At 36.8% G+C, this 16630-nt stretch overlaps 1 protein-coding gene across 2 annotated transcripts; it reads right to left on the reverse strand.

Annotated features, from left to right (window-relative positions):
* Positions 1 to 787: 787 nt before the first annotated feature.
* On the reverse strand, positions 788 to 16375 carry pmt (phosphoethanolamine methyltransferase). 2 transcript variants are annotated; one of them, XM_084430580.1, is made up of 12 exons: positions 16127 to 16375; positions 14305 to 14482; positions 13071 to 13226; positions 11186 to 11322; positions 9778 to 9935; positions 9303 to 9497; positions 4544 to 4633; positions 4246 to 4335; positions 3103 to 3225; positions 2385 to 2516; positions 1298 to 1414; positions 788 to 1042 (listed from the first exon to the last, which is right to left on the reverse strand). In XM_084430580.1, exons 2-12 carry the CDS (start codon positions 14463 to 14465, stop codon positions 932 to 934), a joined length of 1470 nt encoding a protein of 489 aa, XP_084286706.1. In that variant the 5' UTR covers positions 14466 to 14482; positions 16127 to 16375; the 3' UTR covers positions 788 to 931. The 2 variants fall into 2 exon arrangements, with proteins under 2 accessions (XP_084286706.1, XP_084286705.1); XM_084430579.1 differs by having other exon boundaries at positions 15875 to 16166.
* Positions 16376 to 16630: the final 255 nt, after the last annotated feature.

Consider the following 16630-nt stretch of genomic DNA (forward strand, 5'->3'; position numbering starts at 1 on the left):
ACTGTCACATCCATAACACCAACTAAATACCATGGCATTGTGTTGGCGTTATGGATGTGACAGTTTTGCGTGGAATTGCCCATGTGTGTGTGTGTATATATATATATATATATATATATATATATATATATATATATATATATATATATATTAGTGTGTGTGTATATCCACACATATATAGGCTATATATATTAGTATGATAATATATATATATGTACATATAATATATATGTCTATAAAGATAGATATGTATATATATGTGTGTGTGTGTGTGTGTGTGTATGCATATATATGTATGTATCACATTTGTTTTTATTGTTTAGTGTTAATATTGTTATAGATGTAGAAAATGCATTTTAATAATAAATAAATATATTTTAATTTTGAAAGTCAAATCATTATTAAAGAATTAGAAAAAAATATTATTTTAATAAAATAAGATAAACTATTTGCAATTATGCACATAATTTGTAATCCCATTTTATTATATCATATATTAATATAATCACATTAGCCAAAATGACAGGGAATTTTTTTTTTTTTTTCAGAGATATTAGCTATAACAAAATCTCTTGGGATATAATGGCACATATTATTGTTTGTTTGTTTGTTTGCTCTCTCTTTTTCTGTGTTCACTGTATCTGCAGCTCATAATAAGGTCTAAAGCTCATTGTGTGTTAAAACAGCTGAACATTGTATAGACTTTCACTGCACATGGGATTTTGAGGATTTTATCAAACACTTTAAAAGCACAAGCATTTAAATTCAAATCAACAAAGAAAAAGAGTAAAGAAAAATGGCGTTTTATTCACTTTTGCTGCGTACGAGTATGTTGGTCTTGCAACACTGTTGTGCAATTCACAGAATTAACAGAGTTTAATCTGAAAAATAGTGATTCTGATTCGATGATTAGTTGGATTCCTCGCCTCTCTCATTCTTTGGTGGCATAGAAAAGCCCCCAGCGTTGGTCTCCGGTCTCACAGCGCTGCAGTTTTTCTGTCCATCCCTTCACAATGGCATCATAGTCGTCCTTAGAGAACTCCTGTGGAGGAGACAGCGATCACAAGAGCTCTGTCAGCATGTGTGCATGACATTCCCAGCAATATTCAGACAAACTTGCTAAACTCGTTTTTAATGACTGTAAGTTTTTATTTACAGTGATTAAAATCGAGTGAAATAAAAGGGAAAAGGGGAACTACAATATTTCCTCCAACAGTGTGCATGCAAATGTGAGGTTGTCAATGTAATGCAGACGTTGCATGAGCATATAAGTGTGTGTGTGTGTGTGTGTGTTTACCTGTATAAACTCCTCTTTCATCTCCTCAGCTCTCTGCAGTTCAGTCTTTATCACCTGAATAAATTGGTCTGTCCTGTCCTCTGCGCGAACATTACTGAATCCCACCTCGCTCAGGAACTGAAAAACACACAAATACACTCAATATTATCATAGTCATGGTGCATTAACAAGCTTTTTGTTCCTGTGCCAACTTTGCTTGGCACGTACAATAAAAGTAACCAGTCCTACTCAACCCACTCAGAGCGGGATTCAAACCAGCATCTTCGGCATGGGAGGCAGACACGCTAATAGGGATGCTAAAGACTTTGGAATCCACTTCTGCTTCAATATATATGTAATAATTGATTATAATCAAGGTATTAATCAATATTTTTCCTTCTAAATATCAAATGAGTTGAATGACTTCTCTGGAGATTTTACTTTGTTATAGAAGTTACCAGTGTGATTACTGAAATGCGACCCTGGATCACGGCACCAGTCTCGAGTCGCACGGGTGTATTTGTGGCGACAGCCAACGATATATTGTATGGGTCAAAATTATCGATTTTTCTTTTATGCCAAAAATCAATAGGATATTAAGTAAGGATCATCACTGAAAAAAGTGAACAGTTGGATCAACTTAAAAAAAAATTACTTCAATTGGTAACACCTAAAGAAATTAAGTTTTCTCAACTTAAATTATCACGTTTTATCGTGTATGTATAGAGTACCGGCACCTTTTTTTGGGCCACTTAAAGCACTGATAAACGCTATAAACAGCAGTCTCTATCATGCCTCATGAGGCCAGTAGAGTAAGGTTTACGTGCACAGCTCTTACTAGCTTGCCTCCATTCCCAACCTAAACCTCACTCCCATAAGGGTCATGGCACCAAATGTAACCCCTCCAGTTCAACTCGACCCGACCCGGCATGAGAGGCAACAAGGGGCTAGTGCGCCTCTTGAGGTCAAGCTCTTACTAGCTTGCCTTCATTACATCCAGCACTAACAGATATCATCAATGTTACATAATAGATCAATACTAATTCCCAACACAAGGAAGCTGCTATGATTTAATTAGGTCTGTACTTGTGTGTATCCCGTGTCCCACCTGTCCGTATCTCTGAGGTGTGTAGAGAATATATCCCCTCTGGTTGACGTAATCCTGAAACGCTGGAGTCCAGGGCTTCTCTCCACAGCAATAGTCACTGATCAGCAGCTTACCGCCCGGCTTCAGCCATGACTGAAAAACACATGCATGCACACGTTAAAGCATTAGTTCAATTTGTTATCATGGACTCCTATGCAGATACAGGATTTGTCCATTAGAGGGCAGACCATGCACATTCAGTTTGCCTCTACTCTTATTTTGCATGTCAGCTTAATTTGCTTAATATATCATTGCATTTGCTTTTTTTGGATCCCATCCATAGATCAATACAAACACAAAGGCTTGTTAACCATAAGTAATGTGTCATCTCATTTGAGGCCTCTTAGTAAAAAATTAAGGGGGATCAAGATGATGTTGTTAACTGTTTAAACCACAAACACTGAACACCTACACACACATATTCACCGGAACACACACACACACACACACACACACACACACACACACACACACACACACACACACACACACACAAACACCTGCTACCGACTGACAGTACATTTACACATGCAGATGATCATTTGCATGTTCTCATACATACATACACACACAAGTATTATGCATGCACACAAACAAATATATGCTACTTCTATAACATACGAAGTCACAGGCATGAAAACATGCACCCAAGCCCCAGTTTACCTGTGTGAACACTCACGTAAAAGTTTCTGAAGAGGTCAAGTTTGTCCCTGATGTGCAGAATCGTGTCTCTGCTGTAAACCACATCAAACGAGGCGTCAGGAAACCTTCTTTTTGTGGCATCCGACACCTCAAACTGCACCTGCAGAGGAAGGACAAAGTTAATCTGCTATCAGGAAGTGCAGAACGAGAGCTGTCCCAGAATGCAGCTCTGTTCATTCTCAAAGCTAGATGCATTTAAAATTGAACAAAAGAAAAAAAAACATGGTTTAAAACAGATTTTTACATTTCCTGCCATAATGCTAAGGTGTTGCTGAGTAGTTTGATAGGCTTGCTGTGGTTGCTAGGATTTTCTGGGTGGTTGCCAGTGTGTTTTATTGCAGTTTGCTAGATTGCTATAAGTGGTTGCTATGGTGTTATGGGTGGTTGCCAGGGGGTTGGTAAGTTGTTATAGGTGGTTGTTATGGTGTGATGGGTGGTTTCCAGGGTGTTACTATGCAGTTGTTCGGAGTAGTTTGTTGCACTTTGCTATGTAGTTACTAGGATTTTCTGGGTGGTTGCTAGGGTGTTGCTATGCAGTTGCTAGGTTGTTAAAGCTGATTGCTAGGGTGTTGAGAGTGGTTGCCAGGGTGCAGTTGCAAAGCTGTTCTGAGTAATTTGTTGCCTTTGCTATGCAGTTACTAAAGTGTCCATGTGGTTATCTTGCTATGCAGTTTATGAGCTGTTTTGAGTAGTGTGTGTGATTTGCTACAAGGTTTCTAGGGTGATCTGAGTGGTTGCCAGAGTGTTGCTATGCAGTTAAGAAGCTGTTTTGAGTAGGGTTTTTGCCTTAGCTATGTGGTTGCTAGGGTGTTGTGGGTGGTTGCCAGGGTGTCACTATGCAGTTGTGAAGCTGTTTTGAATAGTGTGTGTGATTTGCTACAAGGTTTCTAGGGTGATCTGAGTGGTTGCCAGAGTGTTGCTATGCAGTCAAGAAGCTGTTTTGAGTAGGTTTTTTTGCCTTAGCTATGTGGTTGCTAGGGTGTTGTGGGTGGTTGCCAGGGTGTCGCTATGCAGTTGTGAAGCTGTTCTTGGTAGTTTTTTGCCTTTGCTATGTGGTTGCTAGGGTGTTATGGCCGGTTGCCAGAGTGTTGCTATGCATTGGGTAAAAAACTCAACTTACTAATGGGAGTTTCTCTGTGACGGCTCTCTCCATGGCGATCTCCACCATGTTTGAGGAAAGGTCCATCCCCAGAACCTCCGCTCCAAAGGTCTGTCATTAAAACGGATAGTCAGTAATTAATCGTGTCACGGTAATCAGAAACAGCAGCTGTGAATGATCATGTGCAAGTAGCACAAATGAGTCATTTGTGTTTGATAACATTTACGTTTCTAGAAAGTTTAAAGGTCCCGAGGAAAGTGGACTGTTTCAACGATCTGTGGCAACACATAAACCCATCACATGTCAACCTTTGGCTCACCTTGGCCATGTAGAAATCTCCACCTCCAATCCCACAGCCGACATCTAGAACCTTCTGTTCTGCGGTCAAGTTCAGCATATCAACAAACTCCTGATGGGTTACAGATTAATATGTCAAAGATATCAACAGAAAAACAAACCGTTAATTATTCACTAAATGATGAGATAACACTGAGAATGCAGTAGTTCTCCACTGATATCCAAAGGAAAATTTAGGTTGGTATCACTGATCTAGAGTGGATATGGAAGTTTAGTTACTCTTTCCGAAAATTATATAGTTGCTCCAGTAGGTGGCGACAAGTGACCGTATTGTATGCGAGTCAATTATAAACTCATTCAAACTATTTGTTCAAAAACGCTCATTCGTTCATTCGGGTTGACTATGTAAGAACGAGTCCTTGAATCATTTATTTTTACAGAGTCGTTTAAAAGCGCTGATTCATTCAGGAACGAAACAAGTGGCTGTTTTAAAGAACGAGTCATTGAATCATTCATTTATCCGCAATTCGTTAAAAAACACAGAATTATTTAGGAAGGAAACCAGTGGCTGTCTAAATTGTTCATTGAATCATTCATTCAGCCGAATAGTTCAAAACAAAGATTCATTCAGGCGGTTGGCTGCGTCCGAAATCGTATACTCTCTTGAGTAAGAACTTATTTGATCAAGTAATTACTTCACGACCGCTAAAAAAAGTATGTTCTACATTATAGTATCGAAGGGAGGTGGATTGGAATCCACTGCTGCTTCAATGTATATGTAATGAGTGATTAATAATCAAGGATAAGCATGTCATAAATCATTTCTATATTCAATGAGTGATTCAAATATACTTTTAATAATATGTTTGCTGTGAGTGTTAACCAGCTGCTTTTAGGTACATTCTGATGTGACCCTCAACATGTCCCTTTCACTTCTATTCTCTTCTCTTCTCTTCTCTTCTCTTCTCTTCTCTTCTATTCTATTCTATTCTATTCTATTCTATTCTATTCTATTCTATTCTATTCTATTCTATTCTCTTCTCTTCTCTTCTCTTCTATTCTATTCTATTCTATTCTATTCACTTCTATTCTATTCTATTCTCTTCTATTCTCTTCTATTCTATTCTATTCTCTTCTCTTCTCTTCTCTTCTATTCTATTCTATTCACTTCTATTCTATTCTCTTCTCTTCTATTCTATTCTCTTCTATTCTATTCTATTCTATTCTATTCTATTCTATTCACTTCTATTCTATTCTATTCTCTTCTATTCTCTTCTATTCTATTCTATTCTATTCTATTATCTTCTATTCTATTCTATTCTCTTCTATTCTATTCTAGATATAAAAAAATATATATAATAAAAAAATTAACATGTACTGCATTAGATTAAACTGAGAAGGGTCATAGCACTTGCATATTGTTGTCCTACTGTTAGTTTAACTGCTTCTATTGTTCTCATTTGTAAGTCGCTTTGGATAAAGGCGTCTGCTAAATGAATAAATGTAAATGTAAATGTGTTGTCTATATATCTGTTTCTAGCTGACGAGTTAAGGTTACAGGGGTCCAACTATACGTGACTGCACCTGATTTACAGAATTACAGTACCTCTTTCATGTGTATTTCTCTAGAAACTAAAGTGAATAGTATCTGTACTTCTTCCTGAGGAGGGAATGTATTATCAGTATGTTTTGGTGGTTTGTCCTGATTATAGCTAGCTCAGGCTCTCTTCAACCTTGGAGAAGCTGCGATTCCCTAGTGATTTTGTGTGTGTGCGTTGGATGTTCTGTGCAGGTCTTGTATACAGTAGGAGCTGTGGGAAACTTCGGCATGCAAAAACAGACCCGAAGACGCCTTTCTCCAACCTCTTGAGGTCACCGCAGACCTAAATCTAGGAATCGTGCGACAACTATCTTGACTAATGGTGACATACTCTCCTATCTATCCATGTGTGGAAATTTGCTTAGACTATATGTGTTCTTAGCCAATCAGAAACTGCGACCTGAAGCAAGGACATAGCTTAGACCTTGGTGTGGGGTATAACTGCTGTGATCTTTGTAACTGTAAACGGGGCGGCCTACGAACTCCTGTGTGAGTCTTGAAGCTGACTTTTGCTGATGAAACTGCAAACTATCTTCAGTAAAACTTTTCTTCATTTTATTATAATAAAGACTCCGGGTCTTCTTTAAAACATTTGGGCCTTGGGTCCTAAACTGTTACCTTATAACAGTATGAATGTAAACTGAACATAACTACATTCGCCATGTTGTCATTATCATGTGACCTACCAGAGTCAGTTACATCGCTTCACTGCCGAAAGTTACATAGTTGCTCCAGTAGGTGGCGACAAGTGACCGTATTGTATGTGAGTCAATTATCGATTCATTCAAACTATTTGTTCAAAAACGTCCATTCATTAATTTAGGGGATGAAACAAGTGACTGCATATATGAACGAGTCCTTGAATCATTTATTTTACAGGTTCATTTAAAAACACTGATTCATTCAGGAACGAAACAAGTTGCTGTTTTAATGAACGAGTCAATGAATCATTAATTTAACCACAATTCGTTAAAAAACACAGATTCATTTAGGAAGGAAACAAGCGGCTGGCTGTCTTAATTATTCATTGAATCATTCATTCCACCAAGTAATTCAAAACAAAGATTCATTCAGGCTGTTGGCTGCGTCCGAAATCGTATACTCTCTTGAGTAGGTACTTATTTGATCAAGTAATTACTTCACAACCGCTAAAAAAGTATGTTCTACATTATAGTATGAATGTAGACTGGACATATTACATTCACCATGTTGTCATTATCATGTGACCTACCGGAGTCAGTTACGTCGCTTCACTGCCGAAAGTTACATAGTTGCTCCAGAAGGTGGCGACAAGTGACCGTATTGTATGTGAGTCAATTATCGATTCATTCAAATTCTTTGTTCAAAAACGTTCATTCATTAATTTGGGGATGAAACAAGTGACTGCATATATGAACGAGTCCTTGAATCATTTATTTTACAGATTCATTTAAAAATGCTGATTCATTGAGGAACGAAACAAGTGGCTGTTTTAATGAACGAGTCAATGAATCATTCATTTATTCGCAATTCGTTAAAAAACACAGATTCATTCAGGCGGTTGGCTGCGTCCGAAATCGTATACTTTCTTAAGTAGGTACTTATTTTGAATAAGTTATCACTTCACGACCGCTAAAAAAGTATGTTCTGTATAGTATGAGTGTGTAGTATGAATGTAATCTGGACAGACTACATTCGCCATGTTTCATTATCATGTGACCTACCAGAGTCAATTATGTTGCTTCACTGCCGAAAGTTACATAGTTGCTCCAGTAGGTGGCAACAAGTGACCGTATTGTATGTGAGTCAATTATCGATTCATTCAAATTCTTTGTTCAAAAACGTTCATTCATTAATTTAGGGATGAAACAAGTGACTGCATATATGAACGAGTCCTTGAATCGTTTATTTTACAGATTCATTTAAAAACGCTGATTCATTCAGGAACGAAACAAGTGGCTGTTTTAATGAACGAGTCAATGAATCATTCATTTATTCGCAATTCGTTAAAAAACACAGATTCATTTAGGAAGGAAACAAGCGGCTGGCTGTCTTAATTATTCATTGAATCATTCATTCCACCAAGTAATTCAAAACAAAGATTCATTCAGGCGGTTGGCTGCGTCCGAAATCGTATACTTTCTTAAGTAGGTACTTATTTTGAATAAGTTATCACTTCACGACCGCTAAAAAAGTATGTTCTGTATAGTATGATGAGTATGTAGTATGAATGTAATCTGGACAGACAACATTTGCCATGTTTCATTATCATGTGACCTACCAGAGTCAATTACGTTGCTCCAGAAGGTGGCGACAAGTGACCGTATTGTCAATTATTGATTCATTCAAACTATTTGTTCAAAAACGTCCATTCATTCATTTGGGGATGAAACAAGTGACTGCATATATGAACGAGTCCTTGAATCATTTATTTTACAGATTCATTTAAAAATGCTGATTCATTCAGGAACGAAACAACTGGCTTTTTTAATGAATGAGTCAATGAATCATTAATTTATCCGCAATTTGTTAAAAAACAGATTTATTTAGGAACAAATTAATATATTGAATGTGAATCAATTATTGATTCATGTGTGTGTCTGCATTCGCATTGTTGTTCTAATCATGTGACCTACCAGCGTCAGTTGCGTCGTTTTCATTCCGAAAGTTACACAGTTGCTCCAGTAGGTGGCGACGAGTGACTGTATTGTGTGCGAGTCAATTACTACAAGTCCTCTCCCGTGGCCTCATGGGATCGCATGCACAGTTCAGAATCTCAGTGGAAGTAGTAGGTCATCCGGGGACTTATTACCTACTCTTTTATGAGCACTATTAGACATACTTTTGTTACATACTGTGTTTCGCCTACTGGGAAGTATGCGATTTCGATGCAGCCACTGTCATTGCATGATTCGATCACCTGATTTGTTAAACAATTCCTATTCCTTCATGAATGAAACCGTATGAATGAGTCGTTGAATCATTCATTAAACAGTTTGTTGAAAATGAATCATTCAGGAACAAATGTTGCTCAGTGTTAAACGGCTCTGCTGTGGCTTCGTTTGCAACGATTTTTGTTGGCAGAACAAAAGCCAACAAACAAAGTAACCGGCAATATTGTATCAAAAATAAACGTTACATCTTGCTGAACTGTATGTATGAATTTTATTATCTTCCCATGACTCTTTTGATGATGTATGACCTTGGTGGTGCTGAGTCCGCCTGTGCTGACGAACCCAGAGCCGAACATCTTCTCGTAACGCAGTATTCCTCGTCTGGTGTACTGCTGGTTATCAAGGAACTGCTGGAACGTGGAAAAGCCGCCCTGGTGCTGATCTACCGCATCACGACGGGCTTTCTGCATGAGCCAGCACAACTGGTTCTGGTTCTTCTTCATCTGTAACAAAAACAAGGAAGTTTGGTAACACTTTATTTTACAGTGTCCTTGTTACATATGTTACATGTACTTACCATAGCAACATTAAATCATGCATTATTACATGCATCTAACCCTCAACCAAACCCTAATCCTACCCTAACCCTATAGTAAGTACATGTAGTTAATTAATATTACTCAGTACTTACACTGTAACACTGACACCTTAAAATAAAGTGTAACCGGAAGTTTCATTTCAGTTTTGATTACAGTTTGGCGATTTGTAAACTGACTGGTTTACCTTCACATAGGTCTGAACTGTTTTGCTGAGCACCATGTCAAAGCCGTAGTATTTCTTTTCCGTCTTCTCTGATTCGTCCAGCAGCACTGATGTCATCAGATGGTTATACTGAGCAGGACTTCTGTAGTGCGTGGGGTTAAAATCTCGCTTGCTGTCACCTGTGAAGGTCAAGACAAACATTTACACCTGTAGAAATACTCAAACTTCTAGAAATATTAAAACCAATAATGAAAGTGATTAATAAATGCATGCTATTCCAAAGAAATATGTTCATCCTCATAATCTTTTAGCAAAAAGCAATAATTTGTTCTGTCTCTACATCATAATATGGAAGCTTGTTTCCGCCACAGAGTAAAAAAAAAAAAAAGGTAATTGCGACTTTTTAATCTCACAATTCGGACTTTTTTTCTCACAATTGCGAGTTTACATCTCACAATTCTGTCGTTTTATCTCAGAATTACGTGATATAAAGTCGCAATTGCAGGTTATAAAGTCAGAATTGCGTGATATAAAGTCGCAATTGCGTGTTATTAAGTCGAAATTGCGTGATATAAAGTCGCAATTGCGTGTTATAAAGTCAGATTTATGAGATATAAACTCGCAATTGCGAAAAATATACTTGAAATTCTGACTTTTTTTCTCCGAATTGCATGTTTATATCTCGCAATTCTGACTTTATAATACGCAATTGGGAGATATAAAGTCAGAATTGCGTGAAATAAAGTCGCAATTGCGTGTTATAAAGTCAGAATTGTGAGATATAAACTATTCTGAGGTAAAAACAAAAATTCCCTTAGAATTGGACTTTATATCTCACAATTCTGAGAAAAGATGTCAGAATTGCGAGATATGAACTCGCAATTATGTGTTATAAAGTGAGAATTGCGTGATATAAAGTCGCAATTGCGAGAAAAAAAGTCCGAATTCTGACTTTATAAGACGCAATTGCGACTTTATTTCACGCAATTCTGACTTTATATCTCGCAATTCTGAGAAATAAAGTCAGAATTGCGAGATGTAAACTAAACATTTTGAGATAAAAAGTCGCAATTATCTTTTAAAATATTTTATTCTGTGGTGGAAACAAGCTTCCATATCATAAAGCCCTTTTACTTTTTTTAACCATCTGTCACAGAGATACTTTCACCATACAATCAGTTCCCGATTGATAAAATCACGTCCTGCCCTATATTTTACCCCTGTTTCAGTCTCCAGTAATGATAATATAGTGTTTATATCAATGGCTATATACATAAAATGGTTTATTTGCATAACTATAGGTTTCAGGAATATAGAGTTGTACCATTATTCTGACTTTTCTATTCTATAATAGAGAATAAGGTAAGAAAATAAGAAATTTCACATCATTGCCATGTAGTGTCAAACTACAGGACATTGTTTCTCTAACCTGATTGGTGGAAGCAGGACTCTCTGAAGAACAGGTAGCCTCCTGGGCGGAGCCACCTGAGTAACTTCTCAACCAATGACTTCAACTCCTGATCACTCAGATACATCAACAGCCAATTAGAGAACACCAGGTCAAAACTGAAACAGAAAATGTGTGTGTGAGAGAGAGAGAGAGAGATGAAGTGATGGATGAATGAATGAAGACATCAGATGAGAATCGATGAGATGTTTTTCTGTAGCTCAATTTTTAGACCCTATGAAATTAAACATGGAATTGACCTACAGTATAATGCATGTCATTTAGCTCATCTCTGTATAGCGTACAGCTCATATACGCACATTTACAAGTTACTGTTTTTCTCTTTCAGGAAAATGGACTAAAATAACTGATGGCGTATTTAAATGTTTGTCTAATCAATGCTTTTTAGAATAAGAATGTCCTTTAACTGCCCCTATTATGCTATTTTAAAGTTTCCTAGTCTTGTTTCAGAGTCTCCTACAACAGGTTTACATGCATCCAAAGTAAAAAAAACACTTTGATTTTCTCTTAATATACATTCACCTCATTTCTCAGAGTCTGAAAACAGTTTGTTCGAAGATTCAGTCTCTCTAAACCCCTCCTTTCCACAATCCTGCTCTGCTCTGATTGGTCAGATGTCTCAGTCTGTTGTGATTGGTCTACTCTGCTCTGATTGGTCAGATGGCCCAGTCTGTTGTGATTGGTCTACTCAGATCTAATTGGTCAGATGTCTCAGTCTGTTGTGATTGGTCTACTCAGATCTAATTGGTCAGATGTCTCAGTATGTTGTGATTGGTCTACTCAGATCTAATTGGTCAAATGGCCCAGTCTGTTGTGATTGGTCTACCCTGCTCTGATTGGTCAGATGTCTCAGTCTGTTGTGATTGGTCTACCCTGCTCTGATTGGTCAGATGTCTTAGTCTGTTGTGATTGGTCTACTCTGCTCTGATTGGTCAGATGACTCAGTCTGTTGTGATTGGTCTACCCTGCTCTGATTGGTCAGATGTCTCAGTCTGTTGTGATTGGTCTACTCTGATCTGATTGGTCAGATGGCCCAGTATGTTGTGATTGGTCTACTCTGCTCTAATTGGTCAGATGGCCCAGTATGTTGTGATTGGTCTACCCTGCTCTGATTGGTCAGATGTCTCAGTCTGTTGTGATTGGTCTACTCTGATCTGATTGGTCAGATGGCCCAGTCTGTTGTGATTGGTCTACTCTGATCTGATTGGTCAGATGGCCCAGTATGTTGTGATTGGTCTACTCTGATCTGATTGGTCAAAAGGCCCAGTCTGTTGTGATTGGTTCACCGCTTACAGCACGAAGTCTGTAATACTTTTTTCTCTTTCTCTTTTAAAGGTTTATTTATTTTTTTTAAATATAGAGAGATTTTGGTAAAGTTTAAACTGTAAAAAAAAAAAATTTTTGCCGTCAACAATATTGCAAGTTGATATTCATGGTTAGTGTTTAATGATGTCTGTGTCATCTCGTCACTGTCTCATCTAATGGAAAAAAAGGTTGTTAAACTTTTTTTGGTAACACTTTATTTGACAGTGTCTTTGTTACATATGTTACATTACCATAGTAATAACAGTAAATACTGGTAAAAACAGTAAAACCCTCAACCAAATCCTAATCCTACCCTTACCCTATAGTAACATGTAGTTGATTAATATTACTCAGTACTTAAATATATAATTACACTGTAACAATGGCACCTTAAAATAAAGTGTAACCCATTTTTTTGTGTCATAGTTTTCGTTAACGAATCTCTCTCTCTCTCTCTCTCTCTCTCTCTCTCTCTCTCTCTCTTTAGCAGTGTTTAGAAGGCTGAATATATTCATGTTTTGCTGAAGTGTTTTTCTCTCACCTGTGTTTAGGGAAGTCCAGCTTTGTGACGTCGGCTTGGATGAACTCAGCGTTGCCCAGGTGACCGTTTTCCTCTCTATTCTTTTCCACAAACTTCTCCATGAAGTCCACAGCGGTCACGTGATGGGCCTTCCCAATGAGGTGACGCGTGTACCGACTAAAAAGAGCAAAGGTCATGATAACAATGGAGCAAATAAAGCGTGCTTAAAAGCTCAGTGCTGGCCAAGGAACAGATCAACACAAGATTTGACCTCACAATTTAAATTTGATTTGATTTTCATCAGATTTCCATCATACAATGTTATTGCCGCATATAATTGTACACTGTAAAAATAATTTTGTAAAAGCATCATTTCAGTTTTTTTTACTTCAAAATTTCACGTTTAATTAAATGTGTTACTTGCTGAAGTGACTTACTTTTTTGAGCGAAAATAGTTTTTACACCAATTTTATTACAGTGTATACTTGGCTGGCACTGGCACTGGCTCTGTGGCAAATTGCTTTTCAATTTCCTCGTTGTAAATTCAATAACTAAATGTAAATAATTCCACACATACGATGACCTCAAATAACAAAGAAATCAGATGGAAATTTAAGAGTCTATTTTGGTTTAAAATGTAATATATCATAAAACCTGTCAAGAACATGTCATACATCTCAATATTAAAATAAAATTAATTTCTTTTTAAGAAACGTTACATTGTGATTTCTTTTTATGACCATAAAATACAATTTCCCTCATTCCTGGAATTATGTGATAAATTATGATAAAAAAAAAAAAGATTTCTTGTTTGTAAATACATCTTTGATGTCTTGTAAATATTAAGTATAATAGTTAATAAGTTTCGTTCATCATGGTTGTTTTTGTTGTACTGTAGCTTTTGAATCTGCATTGAGAATAATGTTTCTACAAAAATATGAAGCAGCACAACTGTTTTCAACATTGATAATAATCTGAAATGTTTCTTGAGCAGCAAATCAGCATATTAGAATGATTTCTGAAGGATCATGTGATATACCTTTGATATATTGTATAAGGTATTGGTTGCATTTAAAATATTTAGAAAAAATAACCAAGTAAAACATCACATGAATTATAATTTGTGGAGAATTTGTGCCGAAAAAAAAAAACGTTTTCTTTATGCAAAAGATCATTCCCTATGCTTTTTATGTCAGGGTGACATATGATTCTGGGCGTGTTCGTTCGGCTGGTCTAATCGAATGTGATCACTGACCCAATTCCAGCACCAAGTTCCAGCACATCAGAGCCAGCCAGACTAGGGAGCATGGAGAGGATCTCCGGCAGCTCGTGTTGGGTCAGTTCCTGCGCGTTCGAATCCAGCATCATCTCCTCTACTGTTGCCGACTTCGAATGTTCCTTCCAGAACGCCATCATCGTGTTCCTCTCAGTTTCTAAGGAGGCAAACCAGGTACACTGTAAACAATTATTGTTGGTTTAACTTAAAAAAGTAAGTCACGTGGTTGCCTTCAAATTTTGAGTTCATGGAGTAAATACAATGAAGGAAATTGGTTTCATTAATTGAAACTCAAAATATTATGCTATGAACCACATTAATTATCTAAGCTGATTTGACAAACGATAAGGTTGTGATAACAAATCATGAAAATATATTTTTATACAGTGTAGGGATGCTGAGGATGTTTCGATTGATTTTCTATTCATGCTTATACCTTTACAAAAATTGACTATAGTAATTCTGCAGATCGTCAATGCATATTTGTAGTGAAGTTTGAGTAAATTATGTATTAATAAACAAGTGTTAAATGTAAAACTTGCAAACTTTTTTTTTTTTTACGATTTACACATTTCCATAAATAATAATATTCAAATTCAGATCAAATTGAATCGAATAATCCTTGCATATTTTGATTGAATAATTGAATAAGGTTTATTCAATTCAATTTGATGGAATTTTACTATTAATTAAAATTCATCTTAGGAAGGAAAAAAGGATTTTTTTTTTTTTTTTTTGAGTGTGTAAAGGTATTTTAATTTTATTTCAATTTAGCAAATCTCTGGCCACCCTGCTCTCTCACTGTAAATCAAAAATGACATGATCAATAAGTTATGACAACATATACTTCAACGTCATTTAAGTTGAGGGTATGTAATGCTAAGTTGATTGTACTTTAAAAAAAAAATAGGCAGAAAGTTTTTTTTTACAGACCATTCTCCAAAAAAAAAGGTACAAAAGCTGTCACTGATCAAAAGATACAACTTTGTACCTAATTTACTCCAAAAGGGTGCATATTAGTATCTACAAAATGTAAATTTCAGTACCTAAATGGTTCATATTTGTACCTTTTAAATGGGAAGCACCCCTGTGAGAGCTTTTGTACGTTTCTTTTTTTTTTTTTTTTTTTTTTTTTGAGAGTGAAATACCAGTTTGCAAATTGTATTTATACAATTATTAAATTCCAAAAATGATGTCATGGTCAAAGCATTCATTTAAAGTCCTACTCTGTAAGACTAAACTGAGAAATGTCTGAAAACAGAGATGAGATCATGTTTAAAATGCCCCAAAAAGGTACAAAAGCTGTCACTGTGGCGGTACCTTTACCTTTTTGTATCTAAAGAGTACATATTAGTCCCTTAAAGGTACATATTAGTACCTAAATGGTACATTTTAGAACCTTTTTGAAGGGTACTGTCCCAGTGACAGCTTTTGGACCTTTTTTTCTGAGAGTGCATACGTTTAATTTCATCACCTCATTCAAGCAATATATGTGTAAAAGACAAAAAATATTGACATTGGATAAAAGTTCCATGGGTGTTTGTCTTACCTTGGTCCATGATCAGTGAAATAAAATACAATATAATTAGAAAATGTGTATACAGATATAAATCAAACTCGGTGACACCAGAAAAATGTGTTGAGCCTGCCTCTAAACACTCATGCGCGCTGTCCTGTCCGAGTGTGTATGGCTCAGGACTCATAAACCCGCTGCCCACTATAGGGCGAGGGGAGGAGACACAAGCCTGAATAATAATGTTAATGAAATCCGGAGGGATAATGTTGGAACGGGATTCCCCACCTCAGTTTTACACCTTACGTCCGAACTGGATGCGCGTTCACTCATGAACGTACTGTATGGAGAGGGAGGTGTCAGAGCTGAATGAGACCATATCCTTACACTTTCTGATTGGAGAAATGAGCAGATCCCCCTCCTCGAACACCGCCAGCGACACGGACTGAAAAAAACTAACGGTGACGCGGAATTGTTATAAAACAAGCGTAACGCAATAATCAAAGCTGTGCACGAGCACCGGCTTCTGCTGGGAAAGTGCTGACGCGTCTCCATGCGCGCTCCTGACAGGAATGCGCGCTCGTTGCGCAATATTGCCTCATGCATTCTGGCCCAAAACTGCTGGAAAGAAGCCAGCAGTCAATATGATAATTCATATGTTAATTCAATCACTTAATGCGCTGTTTTCGATTGTCTTCACGTTGTAGGCTGTAATGGGTTGTTATTGTGTTGTGTTGTTATATATTTTATGTTAAATGTTGAAAAAAACGTTTATCAGAAAAGATTCCACAA

The sequence above is a fragment of the Rutilus rutilus genome (genome assembly GCF_951802725.1).
Source record: "Rutilus rutilus genome assembly, chromosome: 14".
Classification (NCBI taxonomy): Eukaryota; Metazoa; Chordata; class Actinopteri; order Cypriniformes; family Leuciscidae; genus Rutilus; species Rutilus rutilus.

Coding starts and splice junctions, on each gene's coding strand:
- pmt (XM_084430579.1), bottom strand. CDS start 16,028: ATGAGTCCTGAGCCATACACACTCGGACAGGACAGCGCGCATGAGTGT. Junction 14,483..15,874: donor TTCACTGATCATGGACCAAG/GTAAGACAAACA, acceptor TTGCCTCCTTAG/AAACTGAGAGGAACACGATG. Junction 1,043..1,297: donor TGAAAGAGGAGTTTATACAG/GTAAACACACAC, acceptor TCTCCTCCACAG/GAGTTCTCTAAGGACGACTA.